This window comes from Meriones unguiculatus, chromosome 8, assembly GCF_030254825.1.
Source record: "Meriones unguiculatus strain TT.TT164.6M chromosome 8, Bangor_MerUng_6.1, whole genome shotgun sequence".
NCBI lineage: Eukaryota > Metazoa > Chordata > Mammalia > Rodentia > Muridae > Meriones > Meriones unguiculatus.
This window is the reverse complement of record NC_083356.1, coordinates 69,706,821-69,728,379: the sequence shown is the minus strand read 5'-3', so window position 1 is coordinate 69,728,379 and position 21,559 is coordinate 69,706,821. Positions and strand designations below refer to the sequence as shown.

Here is a 21,559-nt window from a genome sequence, read left to right as displayed (position 1 = left end):
CACTGGCTGTTTCTTTAAAGGGTCCTGAGTTCAATTCCCAGCAACCACATGGTGGCTCACAACCACCTATAATGAGATCTTAGTGCTCTCTTCTGGCCTGCAGGTGTACATGCAGACAGAACACTGTATACATAATAAATAAATAAATAAATACATAAATAAATTTAAAAAAATAATCAAGATACTTCTCCATCCTTAAAACCGGAGTGTTGTCTGAGTAACAGAAGGTGGAGTGCAAGCTGACTGCAAGGAACCAGCCTCAATGACCAAGCCTACTAACGTCTTGACTTTTAATAGCTTCGTAACAGACCCCCTCAAGATGTAGACACTAAAATCACATAGGCGACCAGTGCTGAGTTGATCTGGCTACTTCAGGCTGAAACAGGGTGGAAGGGTTTATGTCTTCAGTGTTGCTGGACTTCAGCCCTTGGAGGAAGATCAGGGGACCCAGATAGATAGAGTTGGGTTCTCTGATCTACCCCTGAGGGTAGATCAGCTCTAAAAAAGAAGGGAAAAAATTAAGGAGGCAGCTAATTACACAGCTCCAGGGACAAATAGAACTGTACAATATTACAATAGAACCTGTTTTGAACTTTCCAGAGAACTAGGGACTTCAAGAGCAATGAAGATGCTATTTAATTCTCACAGATTTATCCATAGGCTGAGTGATCTAAGAAATAAGGGAGGTCCATAGCTTTGATGAGATCTTAGGAGATCAAATCCAGGGATAATTTTAATGGCCAGCATTGGGCTATTGCTGAGTGAGTACCAGTTAAAAGCCCATAACAGAGGAATTTAATGATCTGGGGGTAAAGTGCTACTCAGAGACAAGGCCAAAGAAATGCACTGGAGTCCTTTAATCTGCTTATAGCTGGAGTGGCTGCGATCATCCCACCTATCTTAGTAGCCTGTAATCAGGATGTGTTAAAAACACACAGAAAGGCTGTCACTGGAGTGCCACTAGTGGTCATCTTCAAGAGTCAAAGGCCAGTGTCCTCAACACAAGTGAAGAACTGACTAGAGGGGGTGCTATCAAGGAGAGAACTTAAAAGTTTACCCATGGACTAAAAAGATTACCCAGTGGTTAAAAGCACAAGCTGCTCTTCCAGAGGACCCTGGTTCAATTCCTAGCACCTATCTGTAACTCCTGCCTTAGGGAATTTGAAGCATTTTCTAACCTCCATGGGCACCAAGCATGCATATGGTGCACTGACATGCATGCAAGAAAAGACCCATATACAAATAAATAAATTTAAATAAACAAATGTACCTAAAACAAACATGATGCCTGGCCTGCAAGCCCAGCACTTGGGGGAGGGGCATATCTTAGTCAGGGTTTCTATTACTGTGATGAAACACCATGACCAGAGAGCAAGCTGAGGATGAAAAGGTTTATTTGGCTTATACTTCAGAATCACTGTTCATCACTGAAGGAAGTCAGGATAGGAACTCAAACAGGGAAGGAATCCGGAGGCAGGGCCTGATGTAGAAGCCACGGAGGGGTGCTGCTCACTGGTTTGCTCATCACAGCTTGCTCAGCCTGCTTTCTTACAGAACCCAGGACCACCTGCTCCATCGCAGTACCACCCACAATGGGCTGAGTCCTCCCCCATCGATCACTAATTAAGAAAATGCCTTCCAGCTGGGCAGAGTGGTGCCTGCCTGTAATCACGGCACTCAGGGAATCTAAAGCAGTTGGATCTCTGTGAGTTCCAGGCCAGCCTGGTCTACAAAACAAGTCCAGGGCAGCCAAGGCTACACTGAGAAACCCTGTCTCAAAACAAAACCCCACCGCCAACAAATTGCCTTACAGGGTTGTGTACAGCTGGATCTTTTAAAGGCTTTTTCTCAGTTGAGGCTTCTTCCTCTCTGATGACTCTAGCTTGTAACATAAAACTAGCCAGCACAGGAAGGCAAGCGTGATGATCAGCCATGCTTGGCCTTGACAATGGAGTGACTTCAGCCCAGCCTGAGTGACAGGAAACTGGGGGTGGGGGTTGAAAAGGTAGATCAGAGGCCAACTGGAGGCCTGGGCAGGGGCAATGTTTGGCCATGTACTGTCCCTTCCAGCCTCCCGATGGGTATAGCGTCTATCTGCCAGCTTGTTTTCTCAAGAGGAGCCCCTGGCCATCTCATGTTGCCTGTTTTTGCTCCATCTTGCTCCAATAGCTTTAGTTTCCTCTTGTCTCCTTAGAAAACAGAATTTGTTTAGTTATTTTATGTGTATAGTCACCCTAGGTTTACATACATACACACATATGCCCATGGGCCAGCTAGCCTGAAACACATCCTGAAGAAAAAAAAAAAAAGGAAACTTGCTGCCCTTGTCCCATGCAGAAGGAACAGCTAGAAAATATCACGGGAAGTACAGTCACAAAGGTACTGAGTCAGGTTAGAATGGGTATAGTAGGAGCCAAGAGGACGATGAGAGCAAAAGGAAGCGACTGGAGGTGAGTCCTACTGAAAGTGGGAAAGTGAGGGAGATTCCAGAGCCAGCAAGACTGCTAGAGTAGAGGAAGTTGTAAGCAGAGAGCAGAAGAGAGTTCCATGGTCTCAAGGGAAAGGAGTCCCCACCTTGCCATGATAGAAAAGGAGATCTGATCTCAGCTAGTGGGAACAAAAAAAAAAAAAAAAATGTCACCAGAACTTGCTTTAGATTTGTCCTGGATCCCAATCCTTGGTTTTACAAACTATCAATGGGGCAGGAGCCACTGAAAAAAAGAGCAAGAAGGGGTAGTGGTGCCCCATTTGTGACCTTGCTCTCATCTTAGGAACATATGAAGAAAGTGGATAGAGATGACCCTTTTCATGTTGGTGAGGCAGTCAGGTCCTCATAAATAAAGCTACTAAAAGCACTTAACTGTGACTTAAAGTCTTAGCTTCCTTGAAATCTTCTGAATTAGAAAAGCACTTGGCCAGTGAGCTAGATGGTTCAGTGAATAAAGACACTTGCTGGGAAGCCTGAGGGTCTGAGTTTAATCCCTCGGACCTATGTGGTAGAAAAAAAAGAGCCAATAATTGCAAGTTATCCACTGACCTTCACATGTTCTCTCTCTCTCCCTCTCTCCCTCCCTCCCTCCAGATATCCTGAGGCCTGGAATAAGGCACATGGTCAAGGCAGCACAGTGCCTCCATCTTTTGTCATGGGACAGGCTCCAGCTGCTCTGTTGCTCCCCTCCCTTCCCCTGAATTTGAGCCAGGATCACTCTTGCTTATGGTGGATGAGGGGAAGAAGAAGGCATCCCAGTGAGTCAGGAAGAGGGAAGAGGAAGTTAACTGCTTCACCCGCCTACATCACATCTGCAGCCACTGACCACATAGGAGCATGGGGGAAAAAATGGTTAGAAACAGGGAGCTTGCCTTGCCAGTAGAATACACAAACCTGCTTTGTCCACTCAGTGGAAGGAGAGAAATTGAGCGAGCGAGTACACGCGCGCGCACGCGAACACATGCAACATAAAGAGAGAAGAGTTCGGAGAACAACTTGGAGGTACGTAGTTGGTTCTCTCCTTCCACCCTTTGGGTCCTAGGGGTTGAACTCGGGTTGTCTGGTGTAGCAGCAGGCATCTTTATCCACTGAACCATTCATGAGCCCAGGACAAAGCAGGTTACTGGCAAGGCAACCTTCCTGTCTCTAACCATTTTTCCCCGTGCTCCTATGTGGTCAGTGGCTGCAGATGTGATGTAGGTGGGTGAAACCTTTAACTTCCTCTTCCCTCTTCCTGACTCACTGGGATACCTTCTTCTTCCCCTTGTCCACCATAACCAAGAGTGCTCCTGGCTCAAATTTAGGGGAAGGGAGGGGAGCAGCAGAGAAGCTGGAGCCTGTCCCAAATTGGCACTATAGGTTGGGTGCTGAGACTTTGTCTCAAAACTTTTTTTTAATTTTTCTTTTTAAGGAGCAACTAGGATACTTCCAGGATACATTGCCAGGATACATGCCAGGATACATGAAGTGGGGTTCAAAACTGATTATGTGAGAGATATCCTCAAAGACCACCAAGTTTTCTAGTGTCTGACTACCTACCTAATCACAGGTACTCGGTGGCCCTGGGACTGGAGGTACTGAGGAGGTTTGCGCAGTACTGAGGTACTGTGCTCTCAACTCCTGAGCCACCTCTCCAGCCACCAAAATAAAAATTTTAAAATATATATTCTTGAGCCGGGTGCAGTGGCACATGCCTGTAATCCCAGCACTCTGGGAGGGAGAGGAAGGTTCTGTGAGTTTGAGACCAGCCTGGTCTACAAAGGGAGTTCAGGACAGCCAAGGCCATATAGAGAAACCCTGTCTCAGAAAACATTCTCTCACACACACATTCTTGAGTTTGGATTTGGAGTGGACCACCACTGAAAATTCACCTCCCCCCCCCCCCCCCCAAGCAACAGACTTGCAAAGGAGACACGGGAAGGAAAGAAGAGGTCTGGCCAAGATGGGTGGTTTTCTGGCCTCTACTGCCCTCTGTGCAGTGTTTCTATTGTGGTGAAGGGGAACTGAGACTTCCACAACGCCCTTTACTGTTTTAATAGTCTAGTCACAACGGGTCAGCGTATAAATGTGAACAGGAAGTGAGTCCACTCCTACCTCTGAAGAAGTCCAAAGACAGAAATGGGCAGCTTGCCTGTGGCTTTCCCCACCCCCTAGAATGGACTTCCAGAGAAGTTTCTGTTACGATTTTTCTTTGTTTTGTCATTGTTATACCATTTACTGGAATGATTTTTAATAGTCCCAAGGTATTTTAATAACCAGGAAATTCCAAAGGTCAGAAATGTTGCTCAGGGATAGGTTGCTTGTCTATCTCTGGGTTCTGTCCCCAGCTATAGGTGAGACACCCCAGGGCACCTGGTGGAGTTGCCCCTGTCTCTGCTCAGGCCTCTTCCCACCTACTTCACCCACCTAAAGCTGCCCAGGTTCAACTCGGGTCAAGAGGCAAGAAGTGAGGTAGCAGCTGTAGAAGTGACATCTATGACACAGGAGAGAGCACAGAATAAAGCCTAGCAAGTGAAACAGGAAAAAAAAATTCGCCGTTCGACCTTGACAAGCTTAGACCCTCCATAAAGCCGGAACCAGACACGAAGCAGTCCACGCTCTTGACAGCCTGGCAAAATGGAGCTCAACGGACTTAGCCGTTGGGTCCCAGGCCCCTGCAGGCACAGGTGCCTGCTCCGGCCGCCAGCTGTGGGCCCTGCCCTTGGAGCGGGTTTCCCCGGCAGAACCCGGGGCCTCAGGGCACAAGCGGACGGGCGCGCCCCAGAGCCAGACCGCATCCAGCATCCGAGGCGTGCGGTCGTCCCATTGGACAGCACAGCCCTGCAGGGCCTCCCTACAGCCAATCGAAGCCCTAGGGCGGAGCTTTGCTTGCGCTTGGGGCTCCGGCGGATGCTTCAGTGCTGCGGTGGAGTCCAGCTGTACCGGCTGTCCGCACCGGCCATGCAGCAGCCTCTGCTAGGAGCCGAGGGTCCGGACTATGACACCTTTCCCGAGGCGCCCCCATCGCCGGGAGAGAGGACGCGGGCCGGGTGAGAGTCGCAGGGCGTGGGGTTGGGAGGTTGGGAAGGCCCTACCTCCAAGCAGGTTGGAGATCTTGGGCCACAACTGACTTCTGGTGAGTGGCCACCAAGAGTCATCTGACTCTTTCTTACCGCATGCTCACAAGTCCTATTTAAAGGGTTAGTCCACCATAGAGAAGAGAGCCTCCAAAGGAATACTGGGTGGGGTCCCCACCTGTCACAGATAAAGGCCAACATGAAGAGGAGGAGGGTCTTGCCTAAGATTACAGAGCAAGCTTTGATCATCACAGCAGGAGGCAGGACCCCACCCCTAGCTGACACCGTGGGGATTTCCCAAAGCTTGCTGCTCAGGCCTCAAGGAGTTAACGACTTGACTGGCCCTGGACCCAGGCTTCTCTCCCTGTTATCTGCTGAGCTGGATGGCCACGGGACTCAGGGAAGGCAGCAGTCTGGGTACCCAGGGTCCATTTAGAAGACTTGACCCTGGTCCTTTGGTTCCACCCCATCCCCCACCAGGGCCTTGCAAAACAGAAGGGTGTTCCTGGCCACCTTTGCTGCTGTACTGGGCAATTTCAGCTTTGGGTATGCCCTGGTCTACACATCCCCTGTCATCCCTGTGCTGAAGCAATCTTCTGACCCAGCACTACACCTGAACAAAATCCAGGCATCATGGTTTGGGGTGAGGCCTGTTCTCTAAGTCAGATGGGGTAGTGGGAGGGGAGCATGGACTCACTCAGACTGTTTACCACAGAGAACTAAGATCACCTAGCCTTGGAACCTCCCCTAGAGCTCCCTCACACACTCCTGTCTGCTAGTGGTGAAGACAAGACCCATGAGGAAGAGACATCCTACGGAGTTGTGGGGAATGGCTGATGCGAATATTAACCTATCCTATACCCAAAGCCAGGCTGACATCCTCTGGGTGCCTGGAGGCTGTGTAGCTTTAGAATATCAGCAGACCCTGAGTTAGACTGCGACTTGACAACCGAGCTAGAAAGAGGTTGGGTTTCCCGAGCGTTTCAAGTGGGGTGGGCGTATGCAGGGCACACGCAGCATGTACTGAGCATACGCCAGACACTTTGTGAGACATTTTCATCCTGGGGGTCAACCGTGTTCTCCCCATAACACGGCTATGAAACTGAGGCTTATACAGGCCTCTGTGTCCTGTTCCCACTGTTCATGAGTAACAGAGTCCAGGGAAATCCCTTATTCTACAGCAACTCCAATGACCCCAAAATCTTAAGGTCTCAGGACTTCAAGTCACAGGGTTCTCTTGGGTAGTGTGGGTGCCATGGAAAATGCCTTTAATCTCAGCACTTAGGAGGCTGAAGCAGGATGATCAAGTTTTTAGGCCTCCTTGGGCTAAAACAACAAAACAAACAAACAAAACCACGAGATACTGCTGGACAGAGCCACTGTGGACAGGTGGCCCTACTGCACCTCTAGAGCAGAATAGTAGTCATGGCACCCTTAACATATAGTTGTCCACAGGGTGCTGTGCACCTCTACCGACAGGGAGTTCTCTGCCAACGAGTGCCTGGTGCCTGGGGCAGCTCTAGGGAATTAACTCTAGGCTTTGATGGTGTGAGAGCACTTAAAGCTGGTACGTCTTCTTGCACCCCTGCAGTCCGTGTTCACCTTGGGTGCTGCAGCCGGGGGCCTCAGTGCTATGTTACTCAATGACCTCCTGGGCCGGAAGCTCAGCATCATGTTCTCAGCTGTCCCCTCAGCCATTGGCTATGCACTCATGGCCGGTGCCCATGGCCTCTGGATGCTCCTGTTGGGGAGGACATTGACAGGCTTTGCTGGAGGACTCACTGCTGCCTGCATCCCGGTAAGGCCAGATATCTCCACGGCCTCAGGGCCCTTCTGGGCCACCCCTACCTTGCCCAGGAAACCTCAGCTCCCTCCACCAAAGCAGCTGACATCATTGTCACCAAAAACTTCCAACCCTGTGCTTTGACTTCTGTTTAGTGCATTGCTCAACTGAAGAAAATCTGTATTGAGCAAGGGATGTGAAGGGAAGTTCCTGTCTTCCACCCCCCCCCCCCCAGCCCCAACTGCTTACCTCATGCAGTACTCCCTACACACACCTATTCTCTGGCCAAGCCCAGAAGGAAAAGGGGGTCACTAGGAGAAATACAGGCACTCTGCCAGCCCCAAGTCTGAATACCCTAGGCTTGGTTGGGTTCCCCCAATCCATATCCATCAGAGCTGAGTACTTCTGCATATGTCTCTGCTAGGGAAGGGAAGGTCAGAGGCATGGTCAGCATAAGACCCCTCGTCCCCTCTCTAGGCTCCCAAGTCCCTCTCTCACCCCAGTGGGCCCAAGAACATGCATTCCCACTAAAGTCGCAGGTTGGGGCATGTACCTTGCAGGTGTACGTGTCTGAGATTGCACCCCCTGGTGTTCGTGGGGCCCTGGGGGCCACACCGCAGCTCATGGCCGTGTTTGGATCCCTGTCTCTCTATGCCCTCGGCAAGTATCATCCTGTACTTCAGCATTCAGGTTTTGGAGATGGGGGGAATGGAACTTTCCCTTGAGGAAGCCAGTACTGACCAGCAAGACACCTGGCTTCCTAGACCCCACGGGAACCACCTCTGAGGCCTGTCCTGCTGCAGTAGCCTCAGACTGCCCTCCCACAGCTCAGGGATGTCTTGTATCCTGTCAGTTTATGAGGGAAGCCTATCAAGGAGTTTGCCTGCCTGGGCGATGGGGGTGAGAGCCCCAGGCTCAGCCTTCCCAATACTTTCCCAATATATTGAGACCATTTAAGGATCTCACAGTAGCACCAGGATCCAGACAATCCTTGCAGCCCCTCATTGCCTCTACTACAGAGACTTGGGCAATCAGGGAAAGCTAGGCTGGGAGAGTAATGAGGTTACTCAGAGGCCCCAGCCCCTCACTGAAGCCTCTCTCACCCAGGTCTTCTGCTGCCTTGGCGATGGCTTGCTGTGGCCGGGGAGGGGCCTGTGCTCGTCATGATCCTGCTGCTTAGCTTCATGCCCAACTCACCTCGCTTCCTGCTCTCAAAGGGCCGGGATGAGGAAGCCCTGCAGGCCTTGACCTGGCTGCGAGCTGACTCTGAGGTCCATTGGGAGTTTGAACAGATCCAGGACAACGTGCGGAGACAGGTGCAGCATAGGTGGGACTGGCTGAGCATGCTCTGTGTGGCCTTGAACATTCACTAGGCCTCTTTGGTCCTTGGTTGCCTTTCCTCAAACAAGAGTGGTGTTAGTATGCAGAGCCCATGCATTCTCTGTTGGCCCAGCCTCTCTTGGAAGAGAGGAGGCCTGCCCTAGACCCACAGGTGCCAAGACAGGGTGGCCAGGTCTGGAGAGCCTGGCACAGCCCCTCAGCAGCAGCTTTGTGTTCCAGAGTAGCCGAGTGTCATGGGCAGAGGCCCGGGACCCCCGTGTGTACCGGCCTATTCTCATCGCAGTCCTGATGCGCTTTCTGCAGCAGCTGACAGGCATCACACCCATCCTCGTGTACCTACAGACCATCTTCGACAGCACGGCCGTGGTGCTGGTGAGAACCCACTTGGCCAGCACTGCCCAGAGTCCTGAGGCTGCTGGGGAGAATACAGGCAGGGCAGCCAGAAAGTTAGGTGGCTGAGAGCTACACAGCGCTGATTCGCACCCTGCCTCATTACATTTTTCTCAAGTGAAGCTTAAGTGTTTTTAAAAAACATACAGAAAAACAAGGGAAAAAATTTAACAGAATATGGAACTCTTGGGACCATGGCCCCAGGCTCAGATCCCACAGGGGGGACCTGTGAGGTCTCTAGGAGCCCAATTCCACCCCAGGTTCTTCCTGCAATGAGGTTTGGAGATGAGAATGACTCAGGTCTACCATTATTGTCTAACCAGAGTCTGTGCCCAGTAGGACCAGGAGTAGGCATAGTAGATAAATAGATATGCCCCTGCTGGGAAACCCCACAGTAAAGGGTGGGATGCAGAGAAAGTACCTAGGGCTCAGTACTTATCATAGCTCATGGCAAAAAAGGATAGTGACCCTGGACTTAGGGCTGAGTGCCCTGAAGTACATTAGTTCAGGGTAGGACACAGAACATGGAGCCAGGTCTCTCAGCCCAGTGTCCTGCCCTACAGCCCTCCCAGGAGGATGCAGCCATAGTTGGTGCTGTGAGGCTCCTGTCTGTGCTGATTGCTGCTGTCACCATGGACCTGGCTGGCCGTAAAGTCCTGCTGTATGTGTCAGGTGAGTGTTCCCAGTTTGATGTGTGCCTCTTACTCCTACAGCCACTGTATGAACCACAATTTCTGGGCCATACCCAAGCCTCTCTAGCACATGGTCCAGGACATAGCAAATGGCAGCTGTACAGACAAAAGCAAAAAGCCCACCCACCCAGCTTAGAGGTGTGGCACGAGACCCTGAGCTTGCTATTCTGTGTTGTGGGGAGGGGGTGGTTGCCCTTTCACAAGGTAGCCTTGCCACCCAGAAAGAGGTGCTATGGGGCCTGGAAAGGACCTCAAGCTTGAGGTGCCCATGTGTCCACAGCATCCATCATGTTTGTTGCCAACCTGACGCTGGGACTGTATGCCCAATTTGGCCCGAAGCCTCTGACCCCCAACAGCACTGTGAGCCTGGAGATTGTGACCCTGGAGGCCACAGAACAGCCCACAGCCACAGCCTTCAATTATCTCACTCTGATACCCCTGCTGGCCACCATGCTCTTCATTATGGGTAGGAGGACCCTGGCAGTGGGGACAGTGCTGGGGTGGGCTGTTGGGAGCTGGAGGGGAGGTGGGCAGAAACACAAGGGAAGGGTTTTGTTACTGTCCTGGTTTGCCTAAGCAGTCAGGGAACCAGAGAAGAGGGCCTTTTTGCAACCCGGCAAACAGGCAAGACAGCCTGAGGGTTCCCAGGGCCTGAGCCCAACTGCTCCCCTCTTCTGGGCAGGCTATGCCATGGGCTGGGGGCCCATCACCTGGCTCCTCATGTCTGAGGTTCTGCCCCTGCGTGCCCGTGGTGTGGCCTCAGGGCTCTGCGTGCTGGTCAGCTGGCTTACAGCCTTCATCCTCACTAAGTACTTCCTGCTGGCAGTGGTGAGTGTCTGAACCCAGGACTCCCAGCAAAGTTCCTCCATTAGCATTTTCCCTTCAGCAACCCAGAGAGAGGGGCACCAGCCTTTTATGGGCTAAGAATGGCCAAGTGATAACACAACCAAGGCTATTATAAGAAACAGGAACACTGGGTGGGGGTGGGGTTTGGAGGAATCAGATTACCCCTTAGGCCCAGAGCTCTGCCCATAGCACCCCTTTACCTGCTTTGTTCCTTAACCAACTAGATGCTAGGCCTCTCTAGTATAACCCTGATACCTGACTCTAGCATGGTGTGAAGTCCATCCTAAGCATAGCTCCCAGCCCTGCAACCCAGCAGGCCCTGAAAACACCTGAATGCTGGCCAGCTCCACACTACCAGGGAAATCCAGCTAGGTCGATATAAGGCAGAGCCTGCTCTGCCCATTCAGTGGTCAAGGTTGAGAGGAGGGTTGACACAACCTGCTGCCTACCAGATCCTGTAGGCAGCCCGGAGCTTGGGTGTGGGGGTACCTAAGAGTGGAGTCTCCAACAGGATGGCTGAGGAGCAGCTTGGGAATAGTAGGGAAGGCTGGGAGGTTTCAGAGCAGAGCCAGACGAAGGCTCCACAACTCTAATACTAGCTGAACCCATGAAATTATGGCTGAGGGTTGTGTCTGCTCAGTGACTCCTTCCCCAACTCCCTACTGCAGAATGCCTTCGGCCTCCAGGTGCCTTTCTTCTTCTTCTCGGCCATCTGCCTGCTCAGCCTGCTCTTCACAGGCTGCTGTGTGCCTGAGACCAGGGGCCGCTCGCTGGAGCAGATTGAGGCCTTCTTCCATACCCAAAGGATGTCCTTCAGGCCCTAGTCAGGGGCTTGCCTGTAAGGGGCCAAACCACCCGAGCTGCCTATGCACTGGCCTCAGATTCACATCTGCAACAGGAGCAGCAGCGTCCCTGCCATCAGCCAGAGCACAGGACCAGCCAGAGCACAGGACCAGCCAGAGCACACTTCTGTTCACCAACTGTGGGCTGGTGGGCCCCAGCAGACAACCTGCTATAATACCTCAGCTGAGACCCACAGGGGGAAGAGGCAGGCCAGCCCCAGGCTGTGCCCAGGAAAAGGTTGTTGGGACCTCGGGCCTAGTTCTTCCTATATGCAGGGCCATGATGAAGACAGAAAACAGGAATGGAGGTGGCAAAGTAATTCCGTACAGGGACTTTGTCATATTCTGTTCTGATCAATCGGCTATAAGGAGGACAGGGTCCTATGCCCATAAGGGTCTGGGTACCTTGGGAACACCAGACTTGCAAAGGCCAGAGCACAGGACCCAGGCCAACCTTGGATACCTCTAGTTTGCAAACTGTTCACTGTTTTTAAAAATAAAGTAGTGGGGCCTGAAGCCTCAGGGAAGAAAGGGGAGTGGGATCTACTCCAGGAAGAAGCTCCCTACCCCAGGAGCCAGGCTACCCCAAACCTGGCCCAGACTGCCAGGGCACTTTGGATGTTACAACAGTGCAGAGAAAACAGTAGCTACTGTGGGGCTGAGTGCCAGCTCGCCCTCTACAGATAGGCTCTTTTCTTCAAGACCCTGTGAGCAGGCTCAGGCCAGGCTAGGCCCAGCTGGCATAGACAGGGTCTTTCTGTAGTTACAGGCACTGAAGACAGATAAACTACACATACCAACTACAACCTTGCTTTACTCCAAGGGTAACCCAACCAACCAACAAACCAGGGTGGTGGCAAAGAGAACCACAGAAGACACCCAGACACAGACAAGAATGGGGCTGGTCAGTGCCCATTCTCAGAGGCAAAGCAATGGGCTCCAGAGCCATTGTGCCACAGACCTGCCAAGAACCTCAGGACATAAGTGACCACCCCACACTGGTCTATATCTGAGGGCCTCTACCTTTACATCCCACCCTAGCCTGCCTAGCACAAAATGGACTTCCCTAGTAGGATACAATCTTACTATACATGTAGCCATTGAGTTCCATTGCCAGGGGCAGGAAGCCTGGACAGAAGTGACTTGAGTCTCCTGCTTACACAAGTAACCAGAGGAGCAGGTGGGGCCTTTACTCCTCCTGGGAGGTAGACAGGTCTTACTGTGAACACAGGCCCTGACACACACAATCACACACAGCCCTTGAAGCCCACCTGTCTTGAGAAAAACAGCCTCTGATAAACTGTGAAGGCACCTGTCCCACCAAGCCAGCTACACTATGACATTGGTTCAGCATGGCCAAGCTCTCTGGAGAACTGCTGCTATCCCCAAGGCCCATAGATCAAAGAGCCTCTATCCCAGAATATCCACTACTCCTTATGTGAAACACTAATGAGCTAAAGATCCCCTAGAAATGTGACAACTTCAGGCCTGAGTTCCATAGAGCAGGCCCAGCCGAAGGTCTAGCAGAGGAGGGAGGCAGGGCTCAGAATTCTCCCTATCATCTTCAGCCAGGCCACCAAATGTGCCTAATGGCCCATTTAACCAGCTACTAGTGCCAATATCACCGGACAGTAGGAAAAGATAGCAGTGAACAGGAAGGATAGGAGACAGCCAGGGCATGTCCCTGGAGCTCTCCTCCATCACAGTAGCTCTCCATGCCCTAGCCATGCAGGCATACTCTCTGTGGTCTGGTACCTGAGAAGGGGCCAGCTCTGTATGAGAGGTAGCCCTAGCTCTGCCCAGCTTTACAAAGGCTGCCAGGGGCAGGTTGGGAGGAATACCTGAGGTCAATCCCTACTAATAGGGAGCCTGCCAACCCTGACAAGGAGGGTCCCTGTGCAGGCTAGCAGAAGTACACATCCCCAATACCACACACACACACACACACATACACTTCCTAGCACTGGGACCACGGAACATCCATCCAGCCCTCTGGCTACTGCCAAGGCTGTTCTTCTGGCCAGGAAGCTGCATCCTGGGAGTGGCATGGATTCTCAAAAGACCAAGCATCTCTCCTCCTGTTGGCAGTAGCTGCCCTCAGGACACTGTTGTACTCATTCTCTGCTCTGAGGACAGGTGCATGGAACAGAACTGTAGTCCCAACTGCCAGCACGCTTGGACCTAAAAAGGATGAAGCCTGAAATGGCAGGAGCCTGGATGATCAGCCTCTTAATCAAGTGAGGACCAATGTGTTCAAGGGAGGCTGCTCTTAGGTCTGGGAAGGGTCACTAGCACAGAAATCTGCACCATAGGCTGACGGGAGTGAGTTCATCCCATTCATATCCTACGGCCCAGGCCTTCAGTACTAGTGGGGCAAGAGCTCCAGGTTTAGTAGGTCCAGAGAACAGGGTAGGCACAGGAAGACTCGAGGCATGGAGACTTGCAGGGACTCCTCTCCCAGGCCATTTCACAGAGTTGATACTCAGCCTTCTGCAGAATTCACATAGAACCCAATGGCGGTAGGCAATGAGGATAGGCGGCTGTGCCTCACCTCACAGCTCTCCCTCCAGAGTCTCAGCCAGCTTCTCCTCGTCTGCCTGCTGCCTCTGCTGCTGGATCCGAGCATAAGAAATGGCATCACCCCTGGAGAGAGAAAAGGAGGTATTCCATAGGCACAGTCCTCCCACCACCAATTCCCAGGCTGAAACCCAGGTGTGGTGTATAGTCAGATTCTCCCAGGACTGTGCTCCCCAAAGGCCACTGTCTAAGGGGCAGAGGCCTTGATACTCTGAGAAGGACACGTGTTGCCTGGCGCTGACTGAGCTAGGGAAGAGATGGCAGCTGTCTGCACTGTCTGGTGCCATACCTCACTGTGTACAACCCAAGCAAGAGGGACCACCTAGGTTATCCCTCATTGCTTGCCTCTCTTCCTGAGATTATGGATAAGTCACTTGTGGCCATTACGTAACAACTAGACAAAGGGCCCCACTTAGACCTTCCCCACATGAGATGGGGTAGCAGGGGCAACAGAGGAGGCCCCACCCTGGGACTGAAATGCAGACGCACTTTTTGCCCAGGGCAGACAGTCCGTACAGCACCCCGGTGGCAAAGGCGATGGCGTTGCCCAGCAGTGTGGTCAGGGTCAGGCTCATGACGATGGGGACGATGGCCATCCTAGGAGAAAACAGAGGTCAAAGGTGCATCCCACCCCATGCTGCCCCTGTGTTCTCCTCAAACACCCCTAAAAATCCCATCTATTCCGGGGACAGAGTCCAAAGCCATATCAGGTCTTTGTGGCAAAATCTGTGAGCCACACAGGGTTAAGTAGCAAAGATCTGGGTAAATGTCCCCATTATCCATGAAAACGGTGAGGCTAGACCCAGAGTGTCTGGGGTATAGTCCATCTGTGACCAAGTTATCCTCATAAGGCTCTACTCTGCTGTACAGTGGGGTCGAACCTGACATCAAGGTGAGGGCTGCTGGCCACTTACCTCACAACCACATCACAAGCACTGAGTGAATACTCTCATCAGTACAGCCAGCCTGGGCCAGCTGTGTTTCAACAAGCAGAGTGTGGGCCATCTCACACTCTGGGGAACACTGGACCCAGATGGGTATGGGGCTTCAGTGGCAGCCTTGCGCCACCTGGTGGTGGGTCCATTCAGCCCTAAGAACTTCTAAAGCGCAATCTTGAGGGATGGGATTTTCCAACATGAGGTGAATCCCAGAAATGCTGACCCAGGAAGATACTGGAGCCTGTAGCCCAGACCTCAGTCCAGTCACTTCTGGAAAGGGGGCTCACCAGGCAGGCAGAAGATACTCAAAGCCACCTGTTCCCCTTGGACTTCCGGTGTAGACGTCACTGAGGCAGAAGTGCTTCAAAGGGCGGAGGGTCCTCGGCTTGGGCGGTTGTGCTTGCGGCACTCAGCAGACACTGACTAGAGTGCTGAGCCCCAAGCGTTATGGGCTACCTTCTAAGATATCATCCCAAGTCACAATGCCCAGGATCAGGGCTTTAAGCATGGTGAAGGTTGGCGGCAGCTGTGTTTGGTAGGTGAGGTATGCTACCATGTTTTCAACAGAATACTGGTCTTACCAAAATGGAAACCTGCCATAAGTTGAGGATCCTCTATAATAAAATAATAGAAATCGCAAGAGAAAAGACCACAGCAGGAAAAACATTAACATTAAAGGCAAATGACAGGGTGGAAAAATCAGAATGGGAAACGTAACGAAGAAATCTGAGGTCTTTAATACTGAAAACACACAGCCTGAAAGTCAAAAATTAAGGCGCTCAAAAGAGTGGACCAGAAACCTTTTAAGAAATAAAATGAATGTGAATACACAGGAGCATGTATTACTTCTTAGACAATGAGTATAACATAGCTCTAGGCATCTGGGTGCTCTTGAGAAAGCAACTGACTCATGCGTGTTCAGAGCTTTTGAATGATCATAACCTTTGGCCTGGTAATTCCACACCTAGAAACATGCCCTAAGGATGTCATCATGGTAGTTCTGGCAGACAGATAGTAAACAAGACTTGATCGATATCAACTCACAAATTAAGACAAAGGCTCTGAATAAATGTGCTTAACATTATCATTAAAAGGAATGTCATAGTTTTTTGATTCCATAGCAAGTCATAAAAGCAGGTACAAACTTATGTATAACAGTTATAAGCATGTTGAAGGTGAGCTTCGAAAGTGTCTGGATTCAGACTGGAGGGACACATGCCAACAAATGGATAGGTAGTGAGGTCTGGAGTGATCATTTTCTACTTTACACGTGACTTTTGATAAGCATACACTACTGTCAGCATCATGACAACACATCTTAAAAATCCAAAAAGTCATATATGGTGACTAATGCCCTTAATTCCAGCACTCTAGAGGCAGAGATAGATAAACCTGTGGGTTCAAGGGCAGCTAGGTCTACATAATGAGACCATCTCAAATACAAAGGGAAAAGAAAAGGAAAGACGTGAGGAGATGGCTTGGTGGTAAAGTGCCTGCCGCACAGCCGCAAGGGCCTGCTGGGATCCCCATACAAACCCCAGTCCTTTGGGGCTGGTGAAGTAGAAACAGGAGGACTCCTAGAGCTCACTGGCCGGGCAGTCTGGCCAAATCTTGAGCTCCAGGTTCAGTGAGAGACCCTGTCTTTAAAAATAAGTAGAAATGAATGGGGAAAGTACCTGCTGTCTACATCCAATATTTTCCACACACATGTGCACCCACACGTATGCATGCATGCACACATGCACGTGTGCACATCACACCATGCTACACTGATTAGAACTGTTTGATCCTATGAGCCCTTGAGATTTAGACATATGAGAAAAGTGCCAGCAAGCACATACTCATTGTGTATTCTCACTGTAAAAGCCACCAAGCCCCTACCAAACATAGGTCTAACCTGATCATAAATATAATACTAGTGATTGTGATACATACTTCTGCCTAGCAGGGCTCTCATGCAAATACCCTTCTTTAGAGGCTCCACATATTAAGTTTACCTCAGAAGTGGTACAGTCTATGTATGCCATACTACACTTGTCAGAAATAAAGGAGAAAACATGTATTTAGAGGAAAATGATGTTTTTTGCTCTGCAGTCACCTGTCTTGACCTCTCCTCCTCAAGGCTAGCTACACTCCTCTCAAGGCTTCACAGTGCCCACACAGATCTACTACGACCTGTCTGGAAGCTCCCAAGCGAAAGAGCGAAACCCAGCTGCCTCCCTGTTCCTCCATGTATGTACTTTGTGTGGCCGTAGCTGCCACCTGAGCTCCAGGAGGTAGATACTGAGCCCCATTCTTTAGCAGTTGTTCTTGCATTGGCCAGTGGATGTATCCACAGCTATATAATAGATGCTTCTGCAGAAGAAAAGACCTCAACCTTTTCCTGCCCCATCCACCTCACCAACATCTGCTTTAACCAGTAGGATTTTTGAAGAACTATGCCATAGGCCCCCGCCCAGTAGCCCCTCACCCGCAGTAGAAGACAGCTTTCTGCCAGGAGCGCAGCCGGTCCACCTTCTCAGCTACTGTGTTTGCAAACTCCACAAACTGGCAGCAGAAGGGCGCCTCACACAACAACAGGATAAAGGCATTCATGCTGCAAGGGCAAAGGCAGAAAGGATGATAGTTGATAACCTGGGGCCCTCCACTTCTGCAAACACCTAGATACTATAGGGTACCAGTTTCTGTCAACACCCCACCCCACCCCACCCCATCCCACCTAATTGCCCAAGCATCCTGGAGGAAGAGCCTGGTGTCTGATCTCTTTATCCTTCCAACTGTAATATGAAGCACTAAGACCCGCTGCCTCGGTGTTATCTTGAGCCAGTGGCATGTTCATCCATAAAAGCTAGCCACACTACCAGTCAGTAGTACTATCACCATAGTCACTAACACTGCCATCGAGGGCTGGGTAGGCCTCACAGTCGCTGAGACCTGGGAGCATGTGGATCAAGCAGATAGATGCTCATGCTGGCAGCCTTCACTCAGTAGCCTTCAATCCTTGTCCAGCTGCTGGGAGCAACTAAGCTGTTGGTGCTGAAGACCTTTGCTCCCACAGGTGTGTAATGGTCATGAACAGACAACTGGGCCTTTGCCAGGCCCCACATCTATCTGGGAGGAAAGTGCCATTGACAGTCTGATTAACAGACACAGCTCTTGTAACTCTAACCACTGCCCATGTCCCCATCACCCACTGCCAGTCTTCCAGATACCAGCTCACTATTCCCCTAATCTGTACACAGCTTCTATACAGTGCCCATCCTTGCTGCCTTGGGCCAGCACAGGCTCTTGTACACATCACCACAAGACCCAAATCATCCTGGTCTGAAGCCTAGGGCAGGACCTCTACCTTGCCCCAGATGTGTACCCGCTGTGGCCACTAGCACATACTTATGTACAATGCTTCCCATGCGCCTAGAACAGCCCTCACTCTGGCCCCTTTCCCTGGGATCCAGCTGCGCAGGAAGAGGGTGCCAAGAACCTCACCTGTGGATGCTATAGCCACCAGTTTCACCTGCATCTGACCCGCTAACTCTAGCCCCACTAACTGCCTCGAAGCTGACCACCCTCCTCTCTTCCTCTTAGACCCTCAACTCTGACCTTACGCAACATGGCACTGAAGCTCCCAGAGGGAAAGACCCATTGTAGCAGATAAGGAGTCTATAGTGTATGGCTGGGTAGATGCTTAGCAACTGTGCCTGTGACCTTGTACCCAATAAAGGCTCAGGTGGCTGTGAGCAAACCTAAATGTGGTAGAGCAGGAAGAGGGATGAGACCTGTATCACAGGCCTCAAACCCCAGCAGGGGAGGACATTGACAGCTACTCACATCATCCATACACCAGCTGCGATGTTCAGAGGGTGGATAGTGACACAATTGAAGAGTCCAGAGATGGCACAGGCTTCAAAACAAAAGACATGGGCAGGAGTTAGCAAAGTACAAGGCAGGGCTCATAGAAGGCTGAGTTGACACTGAGAACTCATGGGTCTTCCTGTAGATGATCAGTATTTGGGCTTTCCTCAGCAACACCATCACCTGAGACAGCTGAGAATAAAACTCAGTCAGTCTACTTCTGAACCTCGAATCTAGCTACTTTCACATTTGGGGGACTGTAACAGCAACACCCTTCTCAAACCTAAGGCTCTGATGGGCCAGCCTTTGGTTCCTAGCTATTATCAAAAACCCCTTGAGAGGTCAGGCCTGTTCTGCCTTCAGTGAGAATCTCAGCAAGGGCAGCCTTGCTGAGATTTATTGTTTGTTGTTTATGCTTGCTTGGTTAGGGTTTTTTTTTTTTTTTGTTTTTTTGTTTTTTTTCTTTGAGATAGAGCCCTGCTCTATAGCCAAACTGACCTTAAACACTATGTTGCTTCCTCAGCCTCCTGGGGGCTGGGATTACAGGCATGTGTCACTACGACTACAGCTTGGATTTGGGTCAGGACAGGGATGTGTCTCAGGATACACTGATGGGCACCAGGTAAGAGCCGAATGGCACATCTAAAACCAGCCACAGGACCCTGGGCACGTTAGTTTTCTTAGCTCATTTTCTCTCCTACACATGGGCATGGTATGTCCCAATACTAGAACAGAAAATGACAGTGTGCGCTCTTCTTCCCCAGACTGCACTCCAGTGTGGAGCCTGAAGCTCCTCCCTTCTGACTGCACCTTGAGGATGTAGTCTGCCTCACCCACCCACAGCCTGAAGCTGGCTTCACCTGGAAGTCCCTCACCAGGAACTCTGGGAGCCTCTGAGGACATTCCCGGGAGCTGCCCAGCCTGGCAGGACATAAGCCCGGTTATCACCAGGGAGGGGCAGAGTGTTGGTCCTCTGAGGCTGCAATTAGCACCAACTCATTAAACTTGCAGCAGGCCTCCGGCACCTGATCCCTCCAGTGGGCCTGGAATTCCACCATTTTCCACTTTCCCGTGTTACACTACGCAAATGGAAGCTGATGCAGGAGAATGGACCAAGTGACCCACTCTGAGTGGCACAGCTTCTATGCCACAAAGCCCCCTTCTCTAACAAAGAACTCAAAGCAACACTCATCCGCATGTGGCTCTGGCAACAAAGAGTGCAGGGCCACAGAAGAGAGGGGCTATCTACCTCCTCCTGTGTGGAGCTATGCCAGGTCTCCCCTGAGAGGCCTGCACTGCTGCCATCAGCATTCATCTCCAGCTCTACTCTACCCACACGTCCCACACAGCCAGCTTCGGGAGGACCAGGTCACAGCCCCGACAAACGGGAGTCCTCTGACAACCAGGGACATCCATCCACTTGGAGTGCTAACGCTCACATCATCCATTAAATGGAGATGTCACCATACAATCCTTTCTTCTTCATAGCTATTGTCTACAGATACCTTTAGGACCAGAATAAATCCCCCCAAGATCCTTTCCTCCAAGAGAGGATAACCCTATGCCAAAGTAACCCATTAAGCCACACCTCCTGTCAAAACCCCTACTGAGTTTCTAAAGCAAACACACTTTTTTCCTTCCCCCCTATGATATGCCAGTGTTCAAATCCTTGATGCCCCCAAATCTGCAGGCTCAAAGAACAATTCAAGTTAGTGCCACAAGTCTCCCCTAAGGTTTCAACCCAGCAGGACGGTTGGGGAGGCCTTCTGGAGTTGCACCCACCTTAGGAAGCACAAGACTGGGTGGGATTTCCAAGGTCAATCTAGAAGTCACCTGGGTCACTGATTGCATGACCAAGATGGAGGGAGGGTGGCAGCCTCCAAGGTAGGGAGTAGGTGGGTCTGCCCTATCCACACAGTTCCTGCTCCTGTACAAGTTAGTTAATGGGATCCTCGGACCTTCATTTCCTGAGACCAGCACTCCCCTGGGTTTACAGGAATTCACAATGAAAGGGACAGACAGGATCTAGCAAACGCATTCGTTTCAAAGGTCTTGTTTGGAAGGCCAGCAACATAGCTGCACTTAAGAGGCCGACCTGCCTTCCTCTTTACCTTTTGAAGCTCGAGCCAGGAAAGCTTGCTGGTGAGGCACCGGGCCGTTTGGACAGCAAGAAACCGAGTAGAAGCTGTCCCTCCACCCACTGCCCAGCCATCCTGAGGGGCCATGTAGCCTCTTGCACCATCTGACCCTCAAGCAAACTTCCTAGCCTGTGGAGACCCGTCCCCGCCCACACTTATGAACAAGCTTTTGTCCAAGGCTGAGGATTTGGTAGTCCCACCCCAGCCCAGCTGAGCATCACCAGGCCGAGGAGGGGTAGGGGAGGGACAGACACGAGTCCTTCGTGAGTCTCGGCGCCTCTAGACAAGGGCAGGACGGCTCGGCTGTGGCCATCGAGCTCCAGGAGGCAGAACGCAGGCCTGAAGCTGGGAGCCATGACAACCCCGGGGACGCCCGCTCCCCGGACTGGGTACTCACACACCGCCCCTAACACGCCCGCCAGGCGGCACAGCCAGCGGTACCACCATGTCATGCCCTCCTCCTGTGCCGGCGGAGCTGGACTGGCGGGCGCTCCGGCGGCGCCCAAGCCGCTCATGCTGGAGGCTGCGCGCAGCTCCGGGCGCGCACAAAGGGACGTGGCCACCCGCGCTCGGCCTTGTGGGAGAGGAGGTGATTAGCATAGGGGCGGACCAGCAG

The 21,559-nt window shown here is 51.5% G+C and overlaps 2 protein-coding genes across 10 annotated transcripts; one reads left to right on the top strand and one right to left on the bottom strand.

Annotated features, from left to right (window-relative positions):
• Nucleotides 1-479: 479 nt before the first annotated feature.
• On the bottom strand, nucleotides 480-21,554 carry Cacfd1 (calcium channel flower domain containing 1). Of its 5 annotated transcripts, none has more exons than XM_060389743.1 (6): nucleotides 21,345-21,554; nucleotides 18,782-18,854; nucleotides 17,424-17,549; nucleotides 14,505-14,612; nucleotides 13,990-14,081; nucleotides 480-498 (listed from the first exon to the last, which is right to left on the bottom strand). In XM_060389743.1, the coding sequence occupies exons 1-5, from the start codon at nucleotides 21,541-21,543 to the stop codon at nucleotides 13,991-13,993; spliced, it is 597 nt and encodes a 198-aa protein (XP_060245726.1). In that variant the 5' UTR covers nucleotides 21,544-21,554; the 3' UTR covers nucleotides 480-498; nucleotide 13,990. The 5 variants fall into 5 exon arrangements, with proteins under 5 accessions (XP_060245726.1, XP_060245725.1, XP_060245724.1 ...); XM_060389742.1 differs by lacking the exon at nucleotides 480-498 and adding an exon at nucleotides 1,314-2,189; XM_060389741.1 differs by lacking the exon at nucleotides 480-498 and adding an exon at nucleotides 12,235-13,619.
• Slc2a6 (solute carrier family 2 member 6) lies at nucleotides 4,410-11,969 on the top strand. 5 transcript variants are annotated; one of them, XM_060389735.1, is made up of 10 exons: nucleotides 4,418-5,517; nucleotides 6,025-6,187; nucleotides 7,136-7,342; nucleotides 7,867-7,983; nucleotides 8,431-8,654; nucleotides 8,893-9,040; nucleotides 9,622-9,730; nucleotides 10,031-10,216; nucleotides 10,433-10,578; nucleotides 11,265-11,969. In XM_060389735.1, exons 1-10 carry the CDS (start codon nucleotides 5,105-5,107, stop codon nucleotides 11,418-11,420), a joined length of 1,869 nt encoding a protein of 622 aa, XP_060245718.1. In that variant the 5' UTR covers nucleotides 4,418-5,104; the 3' UTR covers nucleotides 11,421-11,969. The 5 variants fall into 5 exon arrangements, with proteins under 5 accessions (XP_060245721.1, XP_060245718.1, XP_060245720.1 ...); XM_060389737.1 differs by having other exon boundaries at nucleotides 4,420-5,517; nucleotides 7,888-7,983; XM_060389736.1 differs by having other exon boundaries at nucleotides 4,421-5,517; nucleotides 8,431-8,643; nucleotides 8,888-9,040.
• Nucleotides 21,555-21,559: the final 5 nt, after the last annotated feature.

Bases quoted from the DNA above. Each gene is read 5' to 3' on its own strand.
- Slc2a6 (XM_060389735.1), top strand. From the start codon at position 5,105: ATGGAGCTCAACGGACTTAGCCGTTGGGTCCCAGGCCCCTGCAGGCAC. The intron at 7,343-7,866 runs GTAAGGCCAGAT...CTAAAGTCGCAG, and splicing joins TCACTGCTGCCTGCATCCCG to GTTGGGGCATGTACCTTGCA. The intron at 10,217-10,432 runs GTAGGAGGACCC...TCTTCTGGGCAG, and splicing joins CACCATGCTCTTCATTATGG to GCTATGCCATGGGCTGGGGG.
- Cacfd1 (XM_060389743.1), bottom strand. From the start codon at position 21,543: ATGCTAATCACCTCCTCTCCCACAAGGCCGAGCGCGGGTGGCCACGTC. The intron at 14,613-17,423 runs GTGAGGGGCTAC...GTTTTCTCCTAG, and splicing joins AAAGCTGTCTTCTACTGCGG to GATGGCCATCGTCCCCATCG. The intron at 14,082-14,504 runs GTGCGTCTGCAT...TTCTCTCTCCAG, and splicing joins CTGTCTGCCCTGGGCAAAAA to GGGTGATGCCATTTCTTATG.